The 27868-nt window shown below is 37.4% G+C and overlaps 1 protein-coding gene and 1 pseudogene across 1 annotated transcript; both read left to right on the top strand.

The window, feature by feature from the left end:
* The first annotated feature begins 2110 nt into the window (after window positions 1-2110).
* LOC105865711 (olfactory receptor 6C2-like) lies at window positions 2111-3042 on the top strand (annotated as a pseudogene).
* Window positions 3043-25871: 22829 nt separating this feature from the next.
* Window positions 25872-26807, top strand: LOC105865721 (olfactory receptor 6C2-like). The gene has a single exon (XM_012754527.2). The coding sequence runs from the start codon at window positions 25872-25874 to the stop codon at window positions 26805-26807; it is 936 nt and encodes a 311-aa protein (XP_012609981.1).
* Window positions 26808-27868: the final 1061 nt, after the last annotated feature.

Here is a 27868-nt window from a genome sequence, read left to right on the forward strand (position 1 = left end):
CGCTCTTGCTCAGGCTGGTTTTGAACTCCTGACCTTGAGCAATCCGCCCGCCTCGGCCTCCCAAGAGCTAGGATTACAGGCGTGAGCCACAGCGCCTGGCCAAGATGGCTTCTTTTATATAATCCTCAGAAAAAAAAAATGTCTCTCAAGACAGAGAGCCAATTTTATAAGGCAACTCATTAGGAGGGATTGTGATTTCTTGGCTTTTTAGAATAGTCACACCTAATAGACAAGTTTTATTTATTCTTCATGTCATACTTAATCCTTATTAACTATTTCTGAAATGCCTGATAGTAACTGTTTATTGGTGAAACAAACACAGAGTCTGAGTCCATCCTTGGGTGGAAAGGCAGAGAGATGTCCTAAAGTAAAGTAACGGGCCAGCGATGACATTCCCAAGAGCAAGATGAGTCTTTGGAGAAAGAATAATGGCAAAGAGGTCAGCTCTTTCCCCAAGTGATAGTCTGCTTCCTCTTCTCATCTTGGAGGGTATAGATTTTATGTTATTAATGGAGCTGGCAGGTAGCTTCAGAAGGAATTTGGGAGCTGAAATATTTATGTATAAGTTACAAAACCCCAATAAGGATTATGGAAGCCTAAAGACAAAATTCTGTTCTTTGGAGAAGATTATCAGAACATCCCATTTGTCTGTCCCGTTTGTGGGAAGGCTTGGGAACCTTAAGCATCAGACAGATATTGAACCACGAATTTAGGAGAGGAAACAAAGCAGAGACTGTTCAAACTGATACATAGAAGGCACACAGACTCAGATATTTCAGTTCATTATCATAAACTGGAGGGGAGCAAAGAAGAAATTCTGGAGGAGCATGGGACTCAAGAAATTTCATCTTAACTCTGGGATACTGCTCCCAGGCCAGCCAAACAATAACAAACACTTTAGGATATAGGGGAGATTAAAGCAGTATTTAAAGGGGAAAATGTTTGCATGGGAACCAGGTATTTATGCATTTAACAAGCTGATTGACCATCCAGTTCCTTAAACCAGGAGCTCCTGGGTGCATTTCGGCATCAGAAACAGCAGAGTCTCAACCCCTTTGGAGGTACAGCTGTTGCATCAGGCAAGGTCACCTGAATTTATTTATTGAGCAACAGCCATTCCAGGACCCAGGGACTGAGCCCATGACTGCAAGGCCCTCTGGGAGGGCCTATGTCTGTAGAGCAGCACCTCGGAGTGGACAGGAAGTGTCCACGGCTCCCCTGACTCGTAATCCCTGTGAGGTGGGCTGGTGGTGCCCATTTTACCCAGAGCTTCTGTGAAGCCAGAGTGGAGACTTGAACCCAGGGCCGTGGGCATTGCCTCTGGAGCTGGTTCACTCTACGACTGCCTCCTAATGAGGTGGTGGGAAGGCAGGGCCCTGGGTCCTCAGGCTGGGCACCTCTCTCCATCCACCCACCTTTCTCTCCTTCCCTCGCCAGGAGCAAGAGCTGCCCAGGCCTTTGGGAGGGAGCGTTTCCAGGGCCCCTGGGTTGGAGTGGGTCACATTGCATTGTGTTCATGACCATGTAGCTCATGTTGAAAATTAAAGTTTTGGGCTTTTCTAAAAAAAATAAATAAGCATGGGAAATGGTACAGGTAAGCCATTGTAGTATTATATTATGAGTCTATGAGAATGATTTGTTGACATGCTGTCCTAAAGTTGGAGAAATAAAAGTTTTATACATATATTTTTCCCATTAATCAACACTTATGGATCCCCTACTCTACACTGAAGATTGGGGATACCATGATGGCTGCCCTAATTTCAACGGACTGTGAGATCCTCATGGTACTTTCTGTCTGCTTTAAAATTGAACCTTCACTGGACTGGAAATGAAATTTCAAATGAATATTTTCCATTAACCACATTTCTAAGACCTAGCTAAAGTAGAGTCCAGGGAAAGAAGCATGGCAAAATTATTTCTATATCAGCATTATTGATCAACCAAAGGGGATCAACCAATGATCAACCAAAAGGGAAATAATATGCTTCTACTGGCCTTCTTGCATTTTCTCTACATGGTATATTGAAATATTATTTCTATATTCTATTCATCAGATTCAAAGTTCATGATTCATTAACACAAGCTCATTATATATCTGAAGACAGTGATGAAAAATCATTCTGCAATAACAACATTCATCCTGCTAGGATTAACAGATGACCCACAACTACAGGTTTTTCTTTCAGTATTTCTATTTTTCACCTACATTCTCACTGTTGTTGGGAATCTAACCATTATCCTCCTTACCCTGGTGGACTATCACCTTAAAACACCCATGTACTTTTTCCTTCGAAATTTCTCCATCTTAGAAATAATGTTTACAACTGTCTGTGTCCCTAGATTTCTATACAGCATGACAACTGGGGACAAAAGTGTTACATATAATGCTTGTGCCATCCAATTATTTTTTGTCATCCTCATCGGAGCAACAGAATTTTTTCTTCTAACAGCCATGTCCTATGACCGCTACGTGGCCATTTGCAAGCCCCTGCACTACACCACCATCATGAATGGGTATGCATCGTTCTTGTCCTTTGCTGTTGGCTGATTGGGTTAATTGTCATAATCCCACCACTTAGCCTAGGAGTTCAGCTAGATTTCTGTAATTCCAATCTCATTGACCATTTTGGTTGTGATGCATCACCTCTTCTCAAGATTGTATGCTCAGACACTCAATTTGTAGAACAACTTGTTTTAATCATGGCTGTGCTGACCCTCATATTCACGCTTGTCTGTGTAATTGTGTCCTACACATACATCATCAAGACTATTTTAAGACTCCCTTCTGCTCAGCAAAGAAAAAAGGCTTTCTCCACCTGTTCTTCCCACATGATTGTAGTTTCCATCACCTATGGAAGTTGCATCTTCATCTATATCAAGCCAGCTAAGGAAGGAGTGGCCATTAATAAGGTGGTATCATTGCTCAACACCTCAGTTATCCCTTTGATGAACCCTTTTATTTATACTCTCCGGAATAAGCAAGTCAAAGAAGCCTTCAAGGACTCAATAAAAAAGATTATATTTCTTTCAAAGAATTAAGAGACTAGAAATATTTTTCAAATTAAACATATATACATGTAAATATTTCTTCTTTTACTGTGGGTTCTAATTCAAATCTATAGTATGGTCTAATTAACCATCAAGCTTTTTTTCTATTATTCTTAGAACAACAGAGTGAAATAAGAAATGTGGTCTTATTTCAAACATGCCTTCTTTCATAATGGTTCATTTTTATAAGTGAATATAAAAATAAATTTCAAGAAGGTCCAAATAAGACTTCACTAACCTTATGTCTGAAACATGAAAAGGCAGCAACAAAAATTTGAGTACTCTATTTATTCATTCATTTCTTTAAATTGATAGTTTTTTAAGGGGAAAAAAGTCATTTCAGAATTCCTTCCTAGTCTGGCATTTTCTATCCCAAGAAGAATAAGTAGTGGTGATTTATTTCTCATTTTCTTGTAATACAAACTATCTTGCTACAGGAACTGTATAAAGCAGATTTCAAAACTTCAGCTTTCTCCATAGTCATCAAGTGAGAGGAATAAATAGACTAAAATGGAACTATTTCATCACACTAATTTTTATTAAAGTGGCACTTAAAACTCTTCTTTAAAGGAAATAAGGATTGTGCCTTCTTAACATCTCTTTTCTGACTCAGAATATTTATAGATGAAAGAAATAGAGGAACAAGCCTAAAAGCCATAAGACCTAAATTTATATTGTTAGCCTTCTTACATAAGTCATTCACAGCAATAGTTTTGTTGATCTTACTTAAGTATCTTCTAGATATCAGTGCATTTGGCAATGAAATATCTTCATAATCAGAAAGAAAAAAACAACCTAATGAGTATTTGTACAACTGTTTCTAAAATACCCACAGGTATCTTGGGATTTCCATGCTAATATATCAAGCTCTGGGCTCAAAGGTCAATCATCATGTCTAAAGCTATGATGTAGTTTAGTAGAATATAAAATAATATTATTATATTATATAATTAGTACAATAATATATTAATATAGTATAATATATAATACTATTATATAGTATAATATGCATACTATATTATAATAATATAGTTATAATTAAAATAATTATATTATAGTATAATAATTATAATATAATATTATAAAATTATATTTTATAATAATATAAAATAAATTGCTATAACAGCCCAGGTGTCCATTTCCTCTGCCGTGAATCAAGGATGTGAGGGATAGGAGCAATGTGAAAGGGATTGTGGTTTTTTTAGTGTCAATTCATACAGACTGACAATTGATACTCAAAATAATGAGTCAATGTATCATAAAAGAACTTTAGTTCCAGTGTCCCTAAGGCAGTGTCCTAAGATTGTGTATTTTTCCTTATGAAGCACTTATTTAAAGAAAATGAGTTATTCAAAGGAAATAAAAAGATTTATATTCCCATAATCTCTCTTCTCAGATTCAATAGATATAAATATATCTGTGTAATTTAGATATTTTTATAATATCTCATACCCACATGTCTCAAATTTGAATCCCTTTAGTCAAGGTCTAATCTTGTGAATTTCAACATTTGCTGTATATTGGTTGTATTCAGTACTTTGTGGTCCAGTCTGGTGCCACAGACATTTCATAGGAATTTTAGATCAGTGTTTCAAAATTTGAGAATTGTCCAGAAATCTTGTTAAAATTCAGATTCTTATCAGTTGGGCTGGTGTGGAATTTGAGACTCTACATTCCTAACAAGCTCCCCAGTAATATTGATGCAACCGGTCCAATGACCCACAGTTTGAGTAGAAAGGCTTTAAGATAATGACAGAAAATGTCAGTTATGTTGTAGGTATTCAAATAATCAGTTTTCTTCTCCATATTAGGTAATAATGCCTCTGTCTAAGCATGCCTGGGAGCAAACTTGGAAATGTATTAGTCACATAAAAATTAGTCATGTATCCTAGATATCACCAACACAGTTTCCTATGTGTAACTTGCACCTTTTTCTTCCTCTCCATGTGTCACATAACTTACAAGAAGAAACCATACTTAGAAGTAAAACACCACATGGGATCCCAATATATGTTGATATGGCATCAAATATGATAAGAGCTATGGTACACATTAGTCCTGATTTTCAAAATATCTTCAGTTAATAATTATCAACTTTATCAACAGCTGTAAATATGAGATTACTAATACTAGGGAAAGGGGCAGGATTGGACAATATACTAACAAAACATTTTTATCAGTATCAGCAAAAATCACCATAATTTGGGCTTCCCTGCATAATTTCTGACATTGTCTTCAGTGGAGATAGGATGATCAGAATCATCAACTGTAATCGAACAGTAATTGCCTGAAGCTGAGAATCTATCCTCTAAGAGCTCTGTATTTCTGCTTATTAGGAGGATGATGGCATTTCAGACAGGAGTCTCCATCCTCCTCCTTTGCTGGCAAAGAAATAAACTTCTCTTTCTTTCCCCTCAATAAAAAAAGAGTAAAGACAGCCTATGGGAATTAGAGCACCTTTGAGAGAACCAATACATACACTGTGAAAATTTCAAAAGGAGAAGAGATTGAAAAAGGGTCTGAATGTGTATTTAAAGAAATAAGGGGCTGGGCGGAGTGGCTCATGCATGTAATCCTAGCACTCTGGGAAGCCAAGGCAGGAGGATCCTTTGAGCTCAGGAGTTCAAGACCAGCCTAAGCAAGAGGAAGACCCCATCTCTACTAAAAATAGAAAGAAATTAGCTGGACAACTAAAAATATGTAGAAAATATTAGCCAGGTATGGTGGCACATGCCTATAGTCCCAGCTACTTGGGAGGCTGAGGCAGAAGGATCGCTTGAGCCCAGGAGTTTGAGATTGCTGTGAACTAGGCTAACGCCACAGCACTCTAGCCCAGGCAACAGAGTGAGACTCTGTCTAAAAAAAGACAAAAAAGAAAGAAGAAATAATGGCAGAAACTTCCCAAATTTTAGAAAAGGAATAGAAATATATTTTCAGATTCATAAAGTTCAAAAGTACCCAAACAAGATCAGCCAAAAAAGATTACCCCAAGACACATAATTTTAAAAATTTTGAAAACCCAAAAAAAAAATAGAATTTTGAAAGCAGCAAAAGAGTAGCTATTCATTACATACAAGGAACCCTCATAAGTCTATCATCAGACTTCTCAGCAGAAAACTTAAGGCCAGGAGAGAGTCAGATGATATATTCAAAATACAAAAAAAAAAAAAAAAAAAAAAAATTGCCAACCACGAACTCTACACTGGCTAAGAGGTCCTTCCAAGATGGCAGAGTAAGCCTCTCTAGCAATCATCCCCTCCACAGAAACATCAACTTGGAAAACAATCCATGCATGAAATTACCTTTACAAGAGTTAAAGAAACCTGAATATGTTAGCAAGGATGTAAAGCCCCTTTGGACCACAAAGACAAATAAAACCATGGTTGGATGGTAAAGGGAATGATTCTCTGTGACCATAATACCCCTCTCCCCAAGCCATTATGGTATCACACATAGAAAGTACCCCTGAATTTACAGTTTCTCCACTAAAAAAAAAAGTAAGCTGGAAGGTAAACAATTGGCTTCCCCACCATCCTGAGTGCTTTCATGGAAGACTCACTCTTGCATTGGCCTACTAGGAACACCATGAGAACCTGAGGCCAGCTGGGGACAAAGAGAAGGTGTGGGGCTAGCAGCAGCCAGCTTATGGAACTTGACATTGACTCTCTGTCCCTGCCAGAGAGGTTGTGTATGGACACAATGCTATGGAAAGCAGTCCCAGATCCTCCAAACTTGAGGGCCTGGCTGGCTCTCCCACATGGCCCTGCAGCCTCCCTGGATCTCCTACAGGTGCATCCAGGTTGGCAACTCCATCAGCAGTGAAGCTATCCCAAGACTCACATCAAACCTGTGATTAGGGAGCCCTCTACTGCTGAAACTTCTCAAATTTTCTAAACAAAACCACTGAAACAAAATAGTTACAAATAAACCCAGACTGCCAAGATTGTAATAGATACCTAATCTGTCCATACATAGACAGCCTCACATCTGTAAGGAATAAGAATAGCGTAGGAAAGATGGTTTCACCCAATAGACAAACTCATAATATAATAAACGGTAGGGAACATCAACACTCATTTCGACATGTCCACTTTCAGCAATGGATGGCTCATTCAGAAAAAAATTTAAAAAGAAATATCAGATTTAAATGGTACTCTAAACCAAATGGATTTAGCACACATTTACAGAACATTCCATCCAACAGCTGCAGAATTCACACTCTTCTCAACTGTACATGAAATATTCTCCAGGACAGATCACATGTAGGCCACAGAACAAGTCCTAACAAATTCAAAGAAGTCAAAATCATATCAAATATCTTTTCTGAGAATAATGGAATAAAAATAGATAACAACAGAGGAAAGTTTAGAAACTGTACAAATATATGGCAATTAAACAACATGCTACAAAACAACAAATGGGTCAATGAAACAATTCAAAGAGATATGAAATAATTTCTTGAGACAAATAAAAATGAAAACACAATACACCAAAACTTAAAAGATACGGAAAAATCATTCCTTAGAGGAAAGTTTACAGCAATAAATGGCTACATCAAAAAACAAGAAAGGGGCCAAGCGTGGTGGCTTACTCCTATAATCCTAGCACTCTGGGAGGCCAAGGCAGGCGGATTGCTCTGAGGTCAGGAGTTCAAAACCAGCCTGAGCAAGAGCGAGACCCCATCTCTACTATAAATAGAAAAAAATTAATTGGCCAACTAATATATGTAGAAAAAATTAGCCGGGCATGGTGGCGCATGCCTGTAGTCCCAGCTACTTGGGAGGCTGAGGCAGCAGGATTGCTTGAGCCAGGAGTTTGAGGTTGCTGTGAGCTAGGCTGACGCCATGGCACTCACTCTAGCCTAGGCAACAAAGTGAGACTCTGTCTCAAAAAAAAAAAGAAGAAAGGTCTCAAATAAACAGCCTAATGAGTCTCATTAGGTAGTGGTGTTGCCTATGGCATCACAGGTAGGGGAGGCCTGGTGGCATGTGGTCTGGCCTGCTGGCAGAGGCCCAGGAGTAGCCACGGAGTTGGGGAGGGTGGAAAGAAGCAAGGCCCACTCCAGACTACGGGTCTCAGACAGCCCCACCCCCACACGCAGACTCTCTGGCTGAGCGGGGCCATTCCAGCCCCTCCCTGACAGATTTTCCTGGAAGCAGAGAACAGAACTTTGAACCCTGCTAAAGGCATTGGTGGTGCCTGAGGGCAGGCTTACCCAACCCAGCTTCACCCAGACTTTCTCCTAGACCAGCCCTCACTGAGGGGGAGAAAAGGATACAACTGGAAGTCCCAGGGCCCCACCAACCACCTGACACACTAGAGTGCCTCCCCACAGGAACAAGAGCTGGTTACAGGACACAAAAACAACAGTGTAGCCTGTTCCAGCAAGCAAGTGCCACCTAATGACAGGGAGGGCATCCTGCACACCCATTTCACAGCACGTACTGACTTCTTATACAGGAAGTGACCAATCTCACCCACAGACATCACCCACCAGCTCAGAAACTAAACAAGGCATGTGTATACCCAAACAAAAAACAAAGAAAAAAACAACAACTGATCAGCATGGGAATAAATCACCGAAGGAACTCAGGAAATATGAAGAACCAAACAGAAAACACACACCTAAAGAGGAGCACCAGCCCCCTAGAAATGGACACCAACCCAAATCAGGCAACCAAAATGACAGAAGAGGAATTTCATATGTGGATCATAAGAACGCTCACCGACCTGCAACAACTACTCAATAACCAACACAAAGAAACCACAAAAAGCCTCCAGGACCTAGAACAAAAGTTCACTAAAGAAATAAACACAATGAAGAAAAGTTTAACCGAACACCTGGAAATGAAGAATCAATTCAGAGAACTACAAAATACAATAGAAAGTCTCAAGAACAGGGTAGATCAAACAGAAGAAAGAATCTCAGAGATTGAAGATAACACCCTCCAACTAAATAAAACCATCAAAGAGATAGAGCAGAGAAACTAGAGAAAAGAACAAAGCCTAAAAGAGATGTGGGATTATGTACAGAAACCTAATGTGAGGGTCATAGGGTTACCAGAAGGGGAAGAAGACAACACTCAAGGGTTGGACAAGCTATTTGAAGATATAATAGAGGAAAATTTCCCAGGCCTTGCTCAAAATCTCAATATACAAGTTCAAGAAGCTCAGAGGACCCCTGGGAGATTCAATGCAAACAGAAAGACATCACAACATGCAGTCATCAGACTGACCAAAATATCAACTAAAGAGGCCCTTCTAAGAGCTGTAAGGCGAAAGAAGCAAGAAACATACAAGGGAAAGCCAATTCAAATAACACCAGACTTCTCTAATGAGACTTTACAAGCAAGGAGAGACTGGGGCCCCATTCTCACTCTTCTGAAACAAAACAATTCCCACCCTAGAATCTTATTTCCTGAAAAACTAAGCTTCATATATGAAGGTGAAATGAAGATATTCTAAGACAAGCAAAGTCTCAGAGAATTCACCAAGACAAGACCAGCCCTACAAGAACTACTCAAAACAGCGTTATGGACGGAACACCATAATAAAAACCCACGAATATAAAAACAACCAAAACCCAAAGATTAAAGGCCAGATAGTACAATGGCTCAAGAGAGAAATCAAAGCAACAACATCCAACCCAACAGAATGAACACTAATCTACCTTACCTATCAGTTCTCTCAATAAATGTGAATGGCTTAAACTCTCCACTCAAGAGACATAGGCTGGCTGAATGGATAGGAAAATACAGGCCAAGTATATGCTATCTTCAGGAAACACATCTAACCTCCAGGGATGCAGATAGACTAAAAATAAAAGGGTGGAGATCAGGATTCCAAGCAAATGGAAGCCAAAAGAAGGCTGGCATGGTAGTTCTAATTTCAGACGATTTAGTTTTTAAACCAACAAAAGTAGTGAAAGACAAAGAGGGTCATTATATAATGGTGAAGGGCACACTTCAACAAGAAGAGATAACAATTTTAAATATATATGCACCCAACTTAGGTGGACTCAGATCCTCCTAACAGAAAATTAATAAAGAAATAATGGACTTAAACAAAACTCTAGAACAATTGGGTCTGACTGACATTTACAGAACATTCTACCCAAAATCCACTGAATATATGTTCTTCTCATCAGCTCACGGGACATTCTCTAAGATTGACCATATCCTAGGACACAAAGTAAATCTCAAGAAATTTAAAAAAATAGAAATCATACCATGTATCTTCTAACATCATAATGGAATAAAAGTAGAAATCAACCCTAACAGAAACTCACATTTCTACACAAAAACGTGGAAATTAAACAACCTCCTACTAAATGATTACTTCATAAATGAAGAAATCAAGACGGAAATTTAAAAAATCTATGAAGAAAACAACAATGGAGAGACAAGTTATCAACTCCTCTGGGACACAGCTAAAGCAGTTCTGAGAGGAAAGTTTATCTCCATAAAGGCCTATAACAAAAAGACAAGAAGATCACAAATAGACAATCTAATGAAACAACTCAAAGAGCTGGAAAAAGAAGAACAGACCAACCCCAAACCCAGCAGAAGAAGTAAAATCAACAAGATCAAATCAGAACTAAACGAAATTGAAAACAGGGAAGCTATTCAGGAGATTAATAAAACAAAAAGTTGGTTCTTTGAAAAAATAAACAAAATTGACACACCATTGGCTAAGCTAACGAAAAGCAGAAAAGAGAAATCTCTAATAAGCTCCATCAGGAATAAAAAAGGAGATATCACAACTGATCCCAAAGAGATACAAGATACAATTTATGAATACTACAAAAATCTTTATGCACACAAACTAGAAAATGTGGAGGAAATAAACAAATTTCTAGAAACACACAACCTTCCTAGGCTAAACTAGGGAGAAATAGATTCCCTGAACAGACCAATCTCAACAGCTGAAATACAAACAACAATTAAAAATCTCCCTAAAAAGAAAAGTCCCGGTCCAGATGGCTTCACACCTGAATTTTACCATACTTACAAAGAAGAACTAGTACCTATCTTGCAGAAAATATTCCACAACATCGAGAAGAACGGAAACCTCCCCGACACCTTTTATGAAGCGAATATTACTCTGATACCAAAACGAGGAAAGGATGCAAAAAAAAAAGAAAACTACAGACCAATATCCCTAAGGAATATAGATGCAAAAATTTTCAACAAAATCTTAGCTAACCGAATCCAGACACTTATCAAAAAAATAATCCATCACGAAAAAGTGGGCTTCATTCCAGGGATGCAGGGATGGTTCAACATACGTAAATCTATAAATGCAATTCACCACATAAACAGAAGCAAAAACAAAGACCACATCATTCTTTCAATAGATGCAGAAAAAGCTTTTGACAAAATTAAACATCCTTTCATGATATGAACACTTAAGAAAATAGGCATAGAAGGGGCATACCGAAAAATGACACAAGTCATATATGACAGACCCATAGCCAACATCATACTGAATGGGGAAAAATTGAAATCATTCCCACTTAGAACTGGAACCAGACAAGGCTGCCCACTATCTCCACTTCTGTTCAACATAGTGCTGGAAGTCTTGACTACAGCAATCAGACAGGAAAATGGAATCAAAGATATCCAAATAGGGGCAGAAGAGATCAAACTTTCACTCTTTGCTGATGATATGATATTGTATCTAGAAAACCCCAAAGATTCAACCAAGAAACCCCTGGAACTGATCAATAAATTTAGTAAAGTCTCAGGATACAAAATCAATACACAGAAATCAGAGGCATTCATATACGCCAACAACAATCTAATTGAGAACCAAATCAAAGACTCAATTCCCTTCACAACAGCAACAAAGAAATTAAAGTACCTAGGAATATACTTAACCAAGGACGTAAAAGACCTCTACAGGGAGGACTATGAAACACTGAGGAAGGAAATAGCAGAGGATATAAACAGATGGAAATCCATACCATGCTCGTGGATCGGCAGACTCAATATCATCAAAATGTCTATACTACACAAACTGATCTACAGATTCAATGCAATACCTATTAAAATCCCATCAGCATTCTTCACAGATGTAGAAAAAATAATTTTACGCTTCATATGGAACCAAAGAAGACCCCTAATATCAAGAGCAATCTAGGCAACAAAAACAAAATGGGAGGTATTAATATGCCAGATATCAAACTATACTACAAAGCTGTAGTAATTAAATCAATATGGTATTGGCACAAAAATAGGAATATTGACCAGTGGAACAGATGTGAGAATCCTGATATAAAATCATCCTCATATAGCCATCTAATCTTTGACAAAGCAGACAAAAACATACGCTGGGGAAAAGAATCCCTTTTCAATAAATAGTGCTGGGAAAACTGGATAGCCACCTGTAGAAGGCTAAAGCAGGACCCACACCTTTCACCTCTCACAAAAACCAACTCACGCTGGATAACAGACTTAAACCTAAGGTATGAAACTATTAGAACTCTAGAGGAAAAAGTTGGAAACACTCTCCTAGACATCGGCCTGAACAAAGAGTTTATGAAGAAGTCCCCAAAGGCAATCACAGCAGCAACAAAAATAAATAAATGGGACGTGATTAAAGTACAAAGCTTCTGCACAGCCAAAGAAACAGTCATGAAAGTAAACAGACAGCCTACAGAAAGGGAGAAAATTTTTGCAACCTATGCATCCGATAAGGGGATGATAACTAGAATATACTTAGAACTCATGAAAATCAGGAAGAAAAAATCAAATAACCCCATTAAAAAGTGGGGAAAGGACTTGAACAGAAACTTTTCTAAAGAAGACAGAAGAATGGCCAACAAACATATGAAAAAATGCTCAACATCTCTAATCATCAGGGAAATGCAAATCAAAACCACAATGAGATATCACTGAACCCCAGTGAGAATGGCCTTTATCAAAAAATCTCCAAACAGTAAATGCTGGCGTGGTTGCGGAGAGAGAGGAACACTCCTACACTGCTGGTGGGACTGCAAACTAGTTCAACCTCTGTGGAAAGCAATATGGAGATACCTTAAAGCGATACAAGTGAATCTACCATTTGATCCAGCAATCCCATTGCTGGGCATCTACCCAAATGATCCAATGACACTCTACAAAAAAGACACCTACACTCGAATGTTTATAGCAGCACAATTCATAATTGCAAGGCTGTGGAAACAGCCCAAGTGCCCATCAATCCAACAATGGATTAATATAATGTGGTAGATGTATACCATGGAGTACTATTCAGCTCTAAGAAACAATGGTAATATAGCACATCTTATATTTTCCTGGTTAGGGCTGGAACCCATACTACTAAGTAAAGTATCCCAAGAATGGAGAAACAAGCACCAGATATATTCTCCAGCAAACTGGTATTAACTGAGCAGCACCTAAGTGGACACATAGGTACTACAGTAATAGGGTATTGGGCAGGTGGGAGGGGGGAGGTGGGCAGGTATATACATACATAATGAGTCAAATGTGCACCATCTGGGGGATGGTCATGATGGAGACTCAGACTTGTGGGGGGAGGGGGGGATATGGGCATTTATTGAAACCTTAAAATCTGTACCCCCATAATATGCCGAAATAAAAAAAAAAAAATCTCCCTAAAAAGAAAAGTCCCGGTCCAGATGGCTTCACACTTGAATTTTACCACACTTACAAAGAAGAACTAGTACCTATCTTGCAGAAAATATTCCACAACATCGAGAAGAACGGAAACCTCCCCGACACCTTTTATGAAGCAAATATTACTCTGATACCAAAACCAGGAAAGGGTGCAAAAAAAAAGAAACTACGCTAATGAATCAATATCCCTAAGGAATATAGATGCAAAAATTTTCAACAAAATCTTAGCTAACCGAATCCACATGCTTATCAAAAAAATAATCCATCACGAACAAGTGGGCTTCATCCCAGGGATGCAGGGATGGTTCAACATACGTAAATCTATAAATGCAATTCACCACATAAACAGAAGCAAAAACAAAGACCACATCATTCTTTCAATAGATGCAGAAAAAGCTTTTGACAAAATTCAACACCCTTTCATGATACGAACACTTAATAAAATAGGCATAAAGGGAACATACCTAAAAATGATACAAGCCCTATATGATAGACCCATAGCCAACATCATACTGAATGGGGAAAAATTGAAAGCATTCCCACTTAGAACTGGAACCAGACAAGGCTGCCCACTATCTCCACTTCTATTCAACATAGTGCTGGAAGTCCTAGCTACAGCAATCAGACAGGAAAGTGGAATTAAAGGTATCCAAATAGGGGCAGAAGAGATCAAACTTTCACTCTTTGCTGATGATACGATATTATATCTAGAAAACCCCAAAGATTCAACCAAGACACTCCTGGAACTGATCAACGAATTTAGTAAAGTCTCAGGATACAAAATCAATACGCAGAAATCAGAGGCATTCATATACGCCAACAACAATCTAATTGAGAACCAAATCAAAGACTCAATACCCTTCTCAATAGCAACAAAGAAATTAAAGTACCTAGGAATATACTTAACCAAGGAGGTAAAAGACCTCTACAGGGAGAACTATGAAACACTGAGGACGGAAATAGCAGAGGATGTAAACAGATGGAAATCCATTCCATGCTCATGGATCGGCAGACTCGCATCATTAAAATGTCTGACTACCCAAACTGATCTACAGATTCAATGCAATACCTATTAAAATCCCATCAGCATTCTTCACAGATGTAGAAAAAATAATTTTACGCTTCATATGGAACCAAAGAAGACCCCTAATATCAAGAGCAATCTAGGCAACAAAAACAAAATGGGAGGTATTAATATGCCAGATATCAAACTATACTACAAAGCTGTAGTAATTAAAACAATCTGTTATTGGCACAAAAATAGGAATATTGACCAGTGGAACAGATGTGAGAATCCTGATATAAAATCATCCTCATATAGCCATGTAATCTTTGACAAAGCAGACAAAAACATATGCTGGGGAAAAGAATCCCTTTTCAATAAATGGTGCTGGGAAAACTGGATAGCCACCTGTAGAAGGCTAAAGCAGGACCCACACCTTTCACCTCTCACAAAAATCATCTCACGCTGGATAATGGACTTAAACCCAAGGTATGAAACTATTAGAATTCTAGAGGAAAATGTTGGAAACACTCTCCTAGACATCAACCTAGGCAAAGAATTTATGAAGAAGTCCCAAAAGGCAATCACAGCAGCAACAAAAATAAATAAATGGGACATGATCAAACTAAAAAGCTTCTGCACAGCCAAAGAAATAGTCATGAAAGTAAACAGACAACCTACAGAATACGAGAAAATGTTTGCATCCTACGCATCCGATAAGGGGATGATAACTAGAATATACTTAGAACTCACGAAAATCAAATAACCCTTTTAAAAAGTGGGCAAAGGACTTGAACAGAAACTTTTCTAAAGAAGACAGAAGAATGGCCAACAAACATATGAAAAAATGCTCAACATCTCTAATCATCAGGGAAATGCAAATCAAAACCACAATGAGATATCACTGAACCCCAGTGAGAATGGCCTTTATCAAAAAATCTCCAAACAGTAAATGCTAGCGTGGTTGCAGAGAGAGAGGAACACTCTTACACAGCTGGTGGGACTGCAAACTAGTTCAACCTCTGTGGAAAGCAATATGGAGATATCTTAAAGCGATACAAGTGAATCTACCATTTGATCCAGCAATCCCATTGCTGGGCATCTACCCAAATGATCCAATGACACTCTACAAAAAAGACACCTACACTCGAATGTTTATAGCAGCACAATTCATAATTGCAAGGCTGTGGAAACAGCCCAAGTGCCCATCAATCCAACAATGGATTAATATAATGTGGTATATGTATACCATGGAGCACTATTCAGCTCTAAGAAACAACGGTGATATAGCACATCTTATATTTTCCTGGTTAGAGCTGGAACCCATACTACTAAGTGAAGTATCCCAAGAATGGAAAAACAAGCACCACATGTACTCACCAGCAAACTGGTATTAACTGAGCAGCACCTAAGTGGACACATAGGTACTACAGTAATAGGTTATTGGGCAGGGGTGAGGGGGACGGATATATACATATATAATGAGTGAGATGTGCACCATCTGGGGGATGGTCATGCTGGAAACTCAGACTTGTGGAGGGAGGGGGAAAAAGGGCATTTATTGAAACCTTAAAATCTGTACCCCCATAATATGCCAAAATAAAAAGAATAAATACAAAATCTGAAAAGACCTACAACAAGTAACAAGATTGAAGCCATAATAAAAAAATCTCCCAAGACCTAATGACTTTGCTGAATTCTACCAAACATGTTAAGAAGAATACCAATACTTCACAAATTATTCCAAAAAATCAAAAATTGGGGAATGCTTCCAAACACATTCTAAAAGGCCAGGATTATCCTGAAAGGAAGAAATCAGAATGTTCTTGATTTTAGGCAACACGATCATAAATATAAAAAACCATAAAGATTCTATCAAAAACTGTTAGAACTAATAAATAAATTCAGTAAAGTTGCAGAATACAAAATCAACATACAAAAATCAGTAGCATTTCAATATGCTAATAGCAAACCATCTGAAAAAGAAATTGAGAAAACATTCTCATTTGCAATAGCTATGAAAAAGTAAAATACCTACAATAAATTTAATCAAGATTATAAAATATCTCTACAATGAAAACTATAAAACATTTATGAAAGAAATTGAAGAAAGCACTAATAAAAAGAAATATATCCTATGTTCATAAACTGGAAGAATTAATAGTATTAAAGTGTCCTTATTACCCAAAGCAATCTACAGATTTAATGTAATTCCTATCAAAATATCGATGATAGTTTCCACAGAAATAGAGAAATAATTCTAAAATTTGTATAAAATCATGAAAGACCCCGAATAGCCAAAGCAATCCTGAACAAAAAGAACAAAGCTAGACACATCACACTACCTGGTTTCAAAACATACTACAAAGCTATAGTAACCCAAAGAGCATGATATAGTTATAAAAACAGACAGATAGCCTGATGGAACAGAATAGAGAACACAAATAAATCCATGCATTCACAGCCAACTGATTTTCAATGAAGGTGCCAGGAACATACCGCATAGGAAAACAGTCTCTTCAATAAATGGTGCTGGGAAAACTGGATATCCAAAAGCAAAGGAATGAGACTAAACTTCTATCTCTCACCATATACAAAACTCAACTCAAAATTATTCAAACTTCAAATATAAGACCCCAAATATGAAACAACCAGGAGAAAACATAGGGAAAATGCTACATGACATCATTCTGGACAAGAATTTTTTAGATAGAAACTCAAAAGCACAGGAAAGAAAACAAAATATAGACAAATTGGATTATATCAAACTATATGTCTTCTGCACAGCAAGGAAAAAATCAAAAGAGTACAGAGACAACCTACAGACTGGGGGGAAATATTTGTAAATTATACATCTGACAAGGGGCTAATATCCAGAGCTTATAAGAAATTCAAACAACTCAATAACAAAAATTAATAATTAATCCTATTAAAAATGAGCAAATGATCTGAATAGATGCCTCTCAAAAGAAGATATACAAATGGCCAACAGGTATATGAAAAAATGTTTAACCTTACTAATCATTAGGGAAATGCAAACCAAAACCACAATATCACCTTACCCCAGTTGCAATGGCTATTATAAAAAGGACAAAATATAGCAAATGCTGGTGAAAATGAGGAGAAAGGAGAATTGATGCACTGATGATGGGAATGTAAATTAGTACAACCACTAAGAAAAACAGTATAGTTTTATGTCTGATTTCTCAGTCCTGTTCCATTAGTCTATGTTTCTATTCTTGTGCCAGTACCATAATGTTTTGGTTATTATGTCCTTGTAATATACCTTGAAGCTGGATGTCTTTTACTGACATTGTCATTAATGGTGTTTAGACAGACTGAAGGAGAGCAAGTCCTGAATTCAGAGGCCAGATAATGAAATCTTGGTTGAGTAAGTTCTCCAGCCATCCAGATGTACATTATCCTTTCATTTAAGACTAATGTTAGAAATTGAGAGGATTGATCAACATATCAAAAAAGTTCATAAGTTGGGAAGGACATTCTAAGGTGCATTTGGCTGCTTACAATAGGCTAAATTATAAAGTTAAAATCCAGGCATATGGGGGGGGGGGGATTTGCCTAGAGAAGAAGGAGAGAGAAGGAAAAACACTTAACGGTTATGCAAGTAACTTGAATCAAACAATTGAAATTCCTTTTACTAAATAGTAAAAGGTGTTTTATTGTTTTCATGTTCTGTAATTGTAAAAATAAAGTTTTGTGATTTCACAGTGCATATACAACTATCTAAGTTCATTAAACATCATCCAGTTGCTCAAACATATTTAAAATTTTGATCATATTTAAAACTTTTCATAAAAGGTCATGGCCATAGTACAGGTATAAGCTTGTTTCATATTTCAGAATTACTCAGGGAAAATAAAAATATATTCTCCAAGGCTTTTCTTCTCTTTATATTTAAAATTTCTAAAACAACAACAAACTTCATTAAATGTTCTCTAGGTTGTCTCTCACAATTAATTTAAGCAGATATGTATTTACTTAGTAGTTGGGTTCATCACTTAACTTGAATTGTGAAATTCATAGCAAAAGGATTTTATGCCTATTAATCTCACTGTTTGCTTTAGATGATGATAGGGAAAGTTAAGAATATTCTAAACATTAAAAAAAAATCCCACACAATTCACCATTCAAAAACCAGGTACATCTGGACAGGATCAATATTTGTATAAAGTGGGTTCATAAAAGATAATCATTTACTTTTGTTCTGGATAATGAAGTTTTCTCCTCTTGTTCACCCACTCACTCAGATGAAATGCAAAAGGTTGGTATTGTATCAAGTCTTTAAAGCCTCAGTATGGAGCTAGCAGTAGTGGTCAGTCTTAAACCCAACTAAGTTCTTAAAAATAACCAAATTATTACTCAAATTGATCATGGCTTCTCGTTTTCCTGTTTGAACACTGAAAATATTCAGAACATTGTGAGATATAATTTTATATTAATATGTAGCTTAGAGGAATTTCATATGGAAGGAGTACATTTTTTTAATTCAGGATATTATTGGGGTACAAACATTTTATTTACATGAAATGCATTTGCCTTGCCCATGTCAGGGCCACAAGCATGTCCCTCCCCCACACTTTAGCTGTGTATTACCCCCAACCCGCTACTTGACCGGCACCCAATGAGTATCACTACCATTTGAGCACCTCAGTATGGATCAGTTAATACCAATTTGATGGCAAGTACATGTGGTGCATGTTTTTCCATCCTTGTGATACCTCATTCCATCCTTGTGGTAGCTCGTGAAGGATGGGCTCAATCTCTACTCAGGATAATATAAGAAGTGCTAGATCACCATTGTTTTTTGTAGTTGAGTAGTATTCCACGCTATACATATATCACATTTTATTAATCCATTCATGTATTGCTGGGCATTTGGGTTGTTTCCACATCTTTACAATTGTGAATTGTGCTGCTATAAACATTCAAGTGCAGATGTCTTTTTAATAGAATGTCTTTTTTTCCTTTGGGTAGATGCCTAGTAATGGGATTGCTAGATCAAATGGTATTTTTATTTTTAGCTCTTTGAGGTATCTCCAAATTACTTTCCACAGAGGTTGTGCTAATTTGCAGTCCTACTGGCACTGTAAGAGTGTTGCAATCTCTCCACATCCACACCAGCATTTGTTATTTTGGGACTTTTTGATACAGGCCATTCTCACTGGCATTAGGTGTATTTTTACCACATGTATTCATAAATGTTTATGTCTGTGCTACTCTGTTCTTGGTTCCTCCTTCTAGATCCCCTATTTCAGTCACTCAATATTATCAGTTTCTTCCATCACAAAGTTGTTGCTGACATATATTCCTGTCATTACTGTCATTGTTCTAATCTAAAATGTTAATCTCTCAACATGAATTATCTTGACAACTGCCTAATAATATCCTGTTTCTAATCTCTACTCCATATTATTTATCCTGAGCAATATCACATATACATTATCCAAAAACAATATTTTAATTAATTAAGTACTTGCTTGAAATCTTCCAGAGCCTTCTGGCTCCCACATTTGAACTTCATGCACAGAGCAATCAGGAGTTTGCCAAAATCTGTGTCTCTGAGGACTTTGTTCCCATTGCTACATGTGTTTTTACTTTGTTGATTAGACTGCCACCAATCATTAGTAACCTCTAGAACTGGGTCACCAAGGACTATTTTGTTGTGCACACAGATGTTCCCTGTGCACTGGTAGCAGACTAAACATATAAAAGAGATGTTGCTAATATAGAAATTGCAGGGAAGCCTGCTTCCCTGCCCAGGACAATCAGATGTATTCCCCTGACAAAACTACAAAGAAGTGTTTCTTTTTCTCTATATCGCTCTTTCTTCCTTTGAACTAACACAGTAACTGGTAAATCTAGTACCAGAAGCCATTTTATTTGGCAAGGGAAGAGGAGACTGAAACTGGTTTCCTTATATCAGTAGCAATTGTAGCCTAGAAGAGAACTGTCCGTTGTTGAACTTGCCTGTGAGAAGGTGTGTGTGTCTGTGTGTGTGTCAGGTGACTGGGTGTGTGTGTGTTCATGCACATGCCTGTGCTTGGGTGGAGGGTGAGGTTGAAGGTTGAAATAGGCGGAATACAAGACTGGAGACAGAAGTGCACAAAAACCTCCGCATCCACTTAATGTTCCTCAAATTTTGGCTCCCTCAAAAACCTTTAAGGAACTGTCAAAAAAGTAAGTATCTAATTGTTATGACCTGTTGTTTTTCCACATTCTTTAAAGGTAGGCAGAGGGTGAGTACAGTCAGTTTTAAAATCTGGAATTCAGTTCATTACAATTGATACTTCAGAAAAGGGGTCAACAAGCATTTCTGACACATTTTTCTGAAGGAACATAAAATTAGAATTTTTCTACCATGATCACTTTATCTTTTGAAAGAAAGAGCTGGCCATAACTGTCAGTTGAAGAGGCTGTTAGTATTTGTGTGTGTGTGACCAAGTGGGATTTATTTTAGAAATTCAAGACTGGTTTACATTCAACATCAAACAAAGCAATTTATCAAATTAACAGAATAAAAAAGAAACACCAAATGATCATCTCAACAGAAGCATAAAAAGTATTCAACAAAATCCAACATCCACTCATGATAAAAACTCTCAGCAAACTAGGCATAGTAGGAAATTTCATCTACCTCTTAAAGGCATGTACATAAAAATCTACAGCTAAAACCATATTTTATGGTAAAAAACCAACTGCTTTCTCCCTGAGGTCAAGAATGAGACAAAAATGTCTGTTCCTATGACTTTTTTATTTTTTATTTTTTTTATTTCAGCATATTATGAGGGTACAAATGTTTAGGTTACATATATTGCCCTTGCCCCACCCAAGTCAGATCTTCCAGCATGTCCATCCCCAAGACGGTGTGACCGCACCCATGACATGTGTATGTACCCATCCTCTCCTCCCTCCTCCTATCTGCCCGATACCTGATGAATGTTATTTACTGTATATGCACTTAAGTGTTGATCAGTTAATACCAATTTGATGGTGAGTACATGTGGTGCTTGTTTTTCCATTCTTGTGATACTTCACTTAGTAGAATGGGCTCCAGATCTATACAGGATAACACAAGAGGTGCTAGATCATCATTGTTTTCCGTGCTAAGTAGAACTCCATGGTATACATATATACCACATTTTATTAATCCACTCATGGATTGATGGGCACTTGGGTTGTTTCCACATCTTTGCAATTGTGAATTGTGCTGCTATAAACATTCAAGTGCAGATGTCTTTTTTATAGAATGTCTTCTTTTCCTTTGGGTAGATGCCCAGGAATGGGATTGCTAGATCAAATGGTAGCTTTACTTGTATCTCTTTGAGGTATCTCCATATTGCTTTCCACAGAGGCTGTACTAGTTTGCAGTCCCAGCAGCAGTATATGAGTATTTAATAGACAAAAGTATAAAAGTGTGTGGAAAACATAACTCCACCCAAAATTATCAAAATTATCATATAAGGCAGATAATATCAGTATTAGAAATTTCCTTACAGGAAACCTAACTTATTATCCATTAGTTATTTAAGTACTTTTTGCCATGTTTGGAAGAGGCACAGTATTCAGACTCTTCTTAACCTCAACTATCCAGTCTATAAGCAGCCTCTGTCCCAAATGAAATGAGGTTTGTTCCAAACAAAAGTAAGGTCAAAGTATCTGAAACATATTTTAAAATTCACTAAATACAGAATCTATGAAGGAAAAAACTGAGTTGTAATCACTCTTACAGTTACCAAAGTAACAGTGAGAGTATGCAGTTTTGCATAGGTTAAGTCATCAAGGACTACCTATTAATGTTAATTGAAAACACTATTTATGGGAGGAAGGTGGCAAAATTTATTTATTTAATAAAATTGTTTCAAACTTTAATTGCTGTGAACTAAAAAAACAAATAACTCTCAGATTCCCAGTAAATTTTTCCTAATATAACATAGAACATTTGTATGATTTCTGTAGATAAACTTCAAAGGAAGTAATCTTATATCCAAAGGATCTGACACTACACGCTTAACTGCATTGTTAAAAGTAATGTTTATTAGCAGATCAAATGGACACCCCAAGGGAAGCTTTGAATTTGGAATAAAACCTTACTGTATGATTTTTAAAAAGTAATGTTTATTTAACAATCTTCATAAATTAAAATGCAATGTCCCTGAAGGACAACATATTTTAGGCACTTTAAACATTAAAATAATAAGCATTTAAATGCTAATATTATTGAGTTCACCACTCTTTCCTAACAATATAGAAGAATAAAAGATATGATAATTTTAAAAGTGAGGAATGTCCTAGGAGAAGGAGGACTGGAATGAGAATGTCAAGAGCAGGTATAAAGATTTAAAGTAGTCTACAAAGAAAGGACGAGAAAAAAGGAAAGGGAAAAATCAGGAGTGCAGAAATGAACCTGGCCTAACACTCTGATCTGTCAATCAGAGCCTTCCCTTTGCAAGTACATGGCAAGATCCCATTTCTCCAGTAAACTATTTCTCCCATGAGCCAAGAACAGGGGTGGGAGGGGACAGTTTTCTCTGTTTCAAAAGCATGTCTGTGACCCCCAAGCAATGTGCCTTGCTAACTCAGCCTTAGGTGACAGCTGACACTACCAACTTTAGTAAAAAGAAAAGAGCCTAAGGAAACTAAGTGAACATAGGAAAATATGAATAGCTACCTGTATAACTAAGAGCAATTGTCAAGGAACAAGTAGTTATTTCCCCAAACCCAAAGTTGCATTTTCACGTTATCTTGTATTACCATGTCACTGAGAATGCACTAAAATGCACTATCTGCCACTTGTAGTCTGAAAGCCCTTTTAGGCAGCAACTTGTTTATAGCTGGATCTCCAGTGTTTGATATTATGCTCTGTAAATAATAAGTATTCATTAAATATTTATTTGAATGAATGAATATTGATTATTTACTTGAGTATTAGGAAAGAAGAGGAGACTAAAGTATTTTTGATTCTCAATTGGGTACATGCACATCGGGTACAATTAAGGCAATTGTTTAATACATAGGAAATTAGTTTTTCCTCTCATGTAAAAGTTTGTAGAGTTTTCCTATAAAACCTTGAGTTGTTTCTAAAATTGCTCATTTAATAATTAATCCCTACTAATAAGACAAAAAGACATATAGCAGATCCATGTATTAAGTTATTACTAACTACTGGTATCCCTGTGAGAATGAATTTATCACCTTTTCTTTTATAGGATGGATATCTGAGAGCAGCTGCTTGAAATATTAATCTCAACAAGGGTAGTTTAGACATAAAGAAGAGGGAAACTCCTTCATCTAATGGAATTCCTGGACAAATATAAATTTGTGTATAGGAAGGCTTGAAACTGCAGAGAGGTGTTGAAATGGACAGCAATAAACACCAAAGAGAAAGGTAGGGTATTTTATAATTTGTTTACAAAGATTGGTTTATACAGGTCTGTTGGTTCCTAGATATTACTTGGACAAGTAGATATATCAAAAACTCAGAGAACATGAGCAGCTGCATTAGGCAGGTAATTAGTAAATTGTTGGGGAGAGGTGATTTGAGGAAGGAAGCAGCAGAAATTTTTCAAAGAAGAGGTCATGAAGTTATGTCTGGGAGAGACTCAAGATTTAGTGCAAAGAGCACAGGTGAGCCTGGCTGGCAAAGAAAGCAAATATCACAGATTCCTCTTCTGGGCTCTGTCCATGACCCAGACCATCACAAAACAACTAAGTCAGGTTTATGTTCATGTTCTAGAAAAATTTTCTTTATACCACTTCAAAGGGTTTAGGATCCCTCTCCCAGTCCCAAAACTGCCTTAGAAATACTTTCATTCACCTAAATACGGGGACAACAAAACAAAAATGCACTTTTCTATTTTAAATTTTTCATCCTTTATTTAGAGATCATTTGAAGTACAAAGAGCTAGAACTAACACTTTTTTTTTTTGAGACAGAGTCTCACTTTGTTGCCCAGGCTAGAGTGAGTGCTGTGGCATCAGCCTAGCTCACAGCAACCTCAATCTCCTGGGCTCAAGCGATCCTACTGCCTCAGCCTCCCGAATAGCTGGGCCTACAGGCATGCGCCACCATGTCCGACTAATTTTTTCTATATATATTAGTTGGTCAATTAATTTCTTTCTATTTATAGTAGAGACAGGGTCTAGCCCTTGCTCAGGCTGGTTTTGAACTCCTGATCTTGAGAGATCTGCCCTCCTTGGCCTCCCAGAGTGCTAGGATTACAGGTGTGAGCCACTGCGCCCAGCCAGAACTAACACTTTTTAAATGAATGTGCTGCTGTTAAAATTCATCATAAGAATATTAAATGATCAGCATAAAATGCTATTTAACAGAATTTAAATACTATTTAACTATTTTCTTGGTCTTGAATATAGGGAATTTCAGTATGGTAGGGAAAAGCAAAAAAAGATGAGGATGGGAGAAAAACACTTCAAAATTGTCATAATTTCTTCCAGGATAAGGAAAAATAATATCTGCACCTCAAGGTAATATTGTTGAGAAACTGCATACCAGACTTATGATTTATGTTTTGTTTGTTTGTTTGTTTGTTTTGTTTTTTTTTTTTTTTTGAGACAGAGTCTCACTTTGTTGCCCAGGCTAGAGTGAGTGCCGTGGCATCAGCCTGGCTCACAGCAACCTCAATCTCCGGGGCTCAGTGATCCTACTGCCTCAGCCTCCCGAGTAGCTGGGACTACAAGCATGCGCCACCATGCCCGGCTAATTTTTTGTATATATATTTTTAGTTGGTCAATTAATTTATTTCTATTTTTGGTAGAGACAGGGTCTCGCTCAGGCTGGTTTCGAACTCCTGACCTTGAGCAATCCGCCCGCCTCGGCCTCCCAAAGTGCTAGGATTACAGGCGTGAGCCACCGCGCCCGGCGATGATTTATGTTTTGTCTTGCTTCTATTTGACACCTTTATAAATATGGTTTGTAATCAGAGAATTATAAGCATAAGATTTATATTAGATATTTCCTGTAGAAGCCTCCTAGTAAGATGTCAAAGGCATAGCTATGTTAGTAAATTGATTATCAAGTAAAAGAAGTTTAAGTGCATGTGAGCTGGCTTGCTAGGATGTTTTCATTCAGATTCCAATGCCAGCTTCTTATGACACTTCTCTTTTCAGGAACAATTGCCCTTGACTTGGCTCAAGGCAGTGATGAGAAATCACACAGCAATAACAACATTCATCCTGCTGGGATTGACAGATGACCCAAAACTACAAGTTGTGCTTTTCATATTTTTATTTGTCACCTACATGTTAAGTGTGACTGGGAACCTCACCATTATCACCCTCACACTTTTGGATTCCCACCTTAAAACTCCCATGTACTTTTTTCTCCGAAATTTCTCTTTCTTAGAAGTCTCATTCACCACTGTCTGTATTCCTAGATTCTTATACACTATGACAACTGGAGATAACACTGTTACCTATAATGCTTGTGCTACCCAATTATTTTTTGTTGTCCTTTTTGGAGCAACAGAATTTTTCCTCCTGGCTGCCATGTCCTATGACCGCTATGTGGCCATTTGCAAGCCACTGCATTATACAACCATCATGAACAACAGAGTCTGCACTACATTCGTCCTCTGCTGCTGGCTTGCTGGCCTGTTAATCATCCTCCCACCCCTTGGCATAGGCCTTCAGCTAGAATTCTGTGACTCAAATGTGATTGATCATTTTGGCTGTGATGCATCTCCCATTCTACAGATAACCTGCTCAGACACAGCATTTATAGAGAGAATTGTGCTGAGTTTTGCTGTGCTCACACTCATTATCACCCTAGTATGTGTAGTTCTCTCCTATACATACATCATCAAGACCATTCTGAAATTTCCTTCTGCCCAACAAAGGAAAAAGGCTTTTTCTACCTGCTCTTCCCATATGATTGTGGTTTCCATCACCTACGGTAGCTGCATCTTTATCTACATCAAACCTTCAGCAAAGGAAGGAGTGGCCATTAATAAGGTGGTGTCTGTGCTCACTACTTCAGTAGCCCCTTTGCTTAACCCATTTATTTATACACTTCGAAACAAACAAGTGAAAGATGCGTTCAAAGACACAGTAAAACGGATTGCACTTCTCCTAAAGTAAGAAACCATTGATTTTTTTTTGAGACTAAGATACATTCAATTTAAATCTAAATAGCCCAGAAGCAACATTAATGAATTTGCCAAATATATAATTTCTTTTTATTCTGTAGATTCAACAAGTTAATCTTTCACCAGGAACATTTTTTCTCTTATAATACAAAAGCCAAAATCAAGCAAATTATTTCTCTTTCTTACAGGTTTATTTCAGAAGGGTTTATTCAGTTATTGTATACTCCAGAGGTTAGATTCTCAAAAATGCCTAATAACCATTGTAAATAAGTAAAAGTTGTATCTCTGGTCATATGGCCTTCTCATGATGTGGAATCTAAATGCCCAGAAACTATTTCTCTCTTGCTGGGGAATACTTCAGTACTTAGCCCCCAATTGTTCAAGAGTAATTAAAGATTCTATACTGAAACTTAAATGGTGATGTAAAAAAATTATGTACTCCAGAGCTCTCTTTCTCATTTAAAAATGTCCATTTTTCAGGAGTGGGTAGAAAGAGCTAATGGGGAAACTTCAAAATCTGTGTAGACAATTATATTCTTCCTTTTAAACTAATTTATCCACAGAAGACATTTTTACTAGCCTTTATGGAAATTCTTTGGATATACTGAATCCTGACATGTGCTATGACTACAGAAGAGTAAAAACAAGATTTCCAATTGCCAGATGTCTTCTACTGACATTGCCATGGATGGTATTTAGAGATATGATGAAGGAGAATAAGCCCTGAATTTAGAGGCAGGATAACCAAATTATGAATGGGTAAATTTGCCAGCTATCCAGACTTACATTATCTTTTTGTTAAAGAAGAATGTTAGGCTGGAGCGGTGGCTCACACCTGTAATCCCAGCACTTTGGGAGGCCAAGACAGGAGGATCACTTGAGGTCAGGAGTTCAAGACTAGTGTGGGCAACAAAGCAAGACCCCAGCTCTACAAGAAAAATAAATGAAGAAGAATAATGTTAGAGATTAGGAGGATAGATCACCATATCAAAAAAAGTTCATGATTTGAAAGGACATTCCAAGGTTCATTTGGTTGCTTAGCATAGGCTGACT

This window comes from Microcebus murinus, chromosome 10 (assembly GCF_040939455.1).
Source record: "Microcebus murinus isolate Inina chromosome 10, M.murinus_Inina_mat1.0, whole genome shotgun sequence".
Taxonomy (NCBI): Eukaryota; Metazoa; Chordata; class Mammalia; order Primates; family Cheirogaleidae; genus Microcebus; species Microcebus murinus.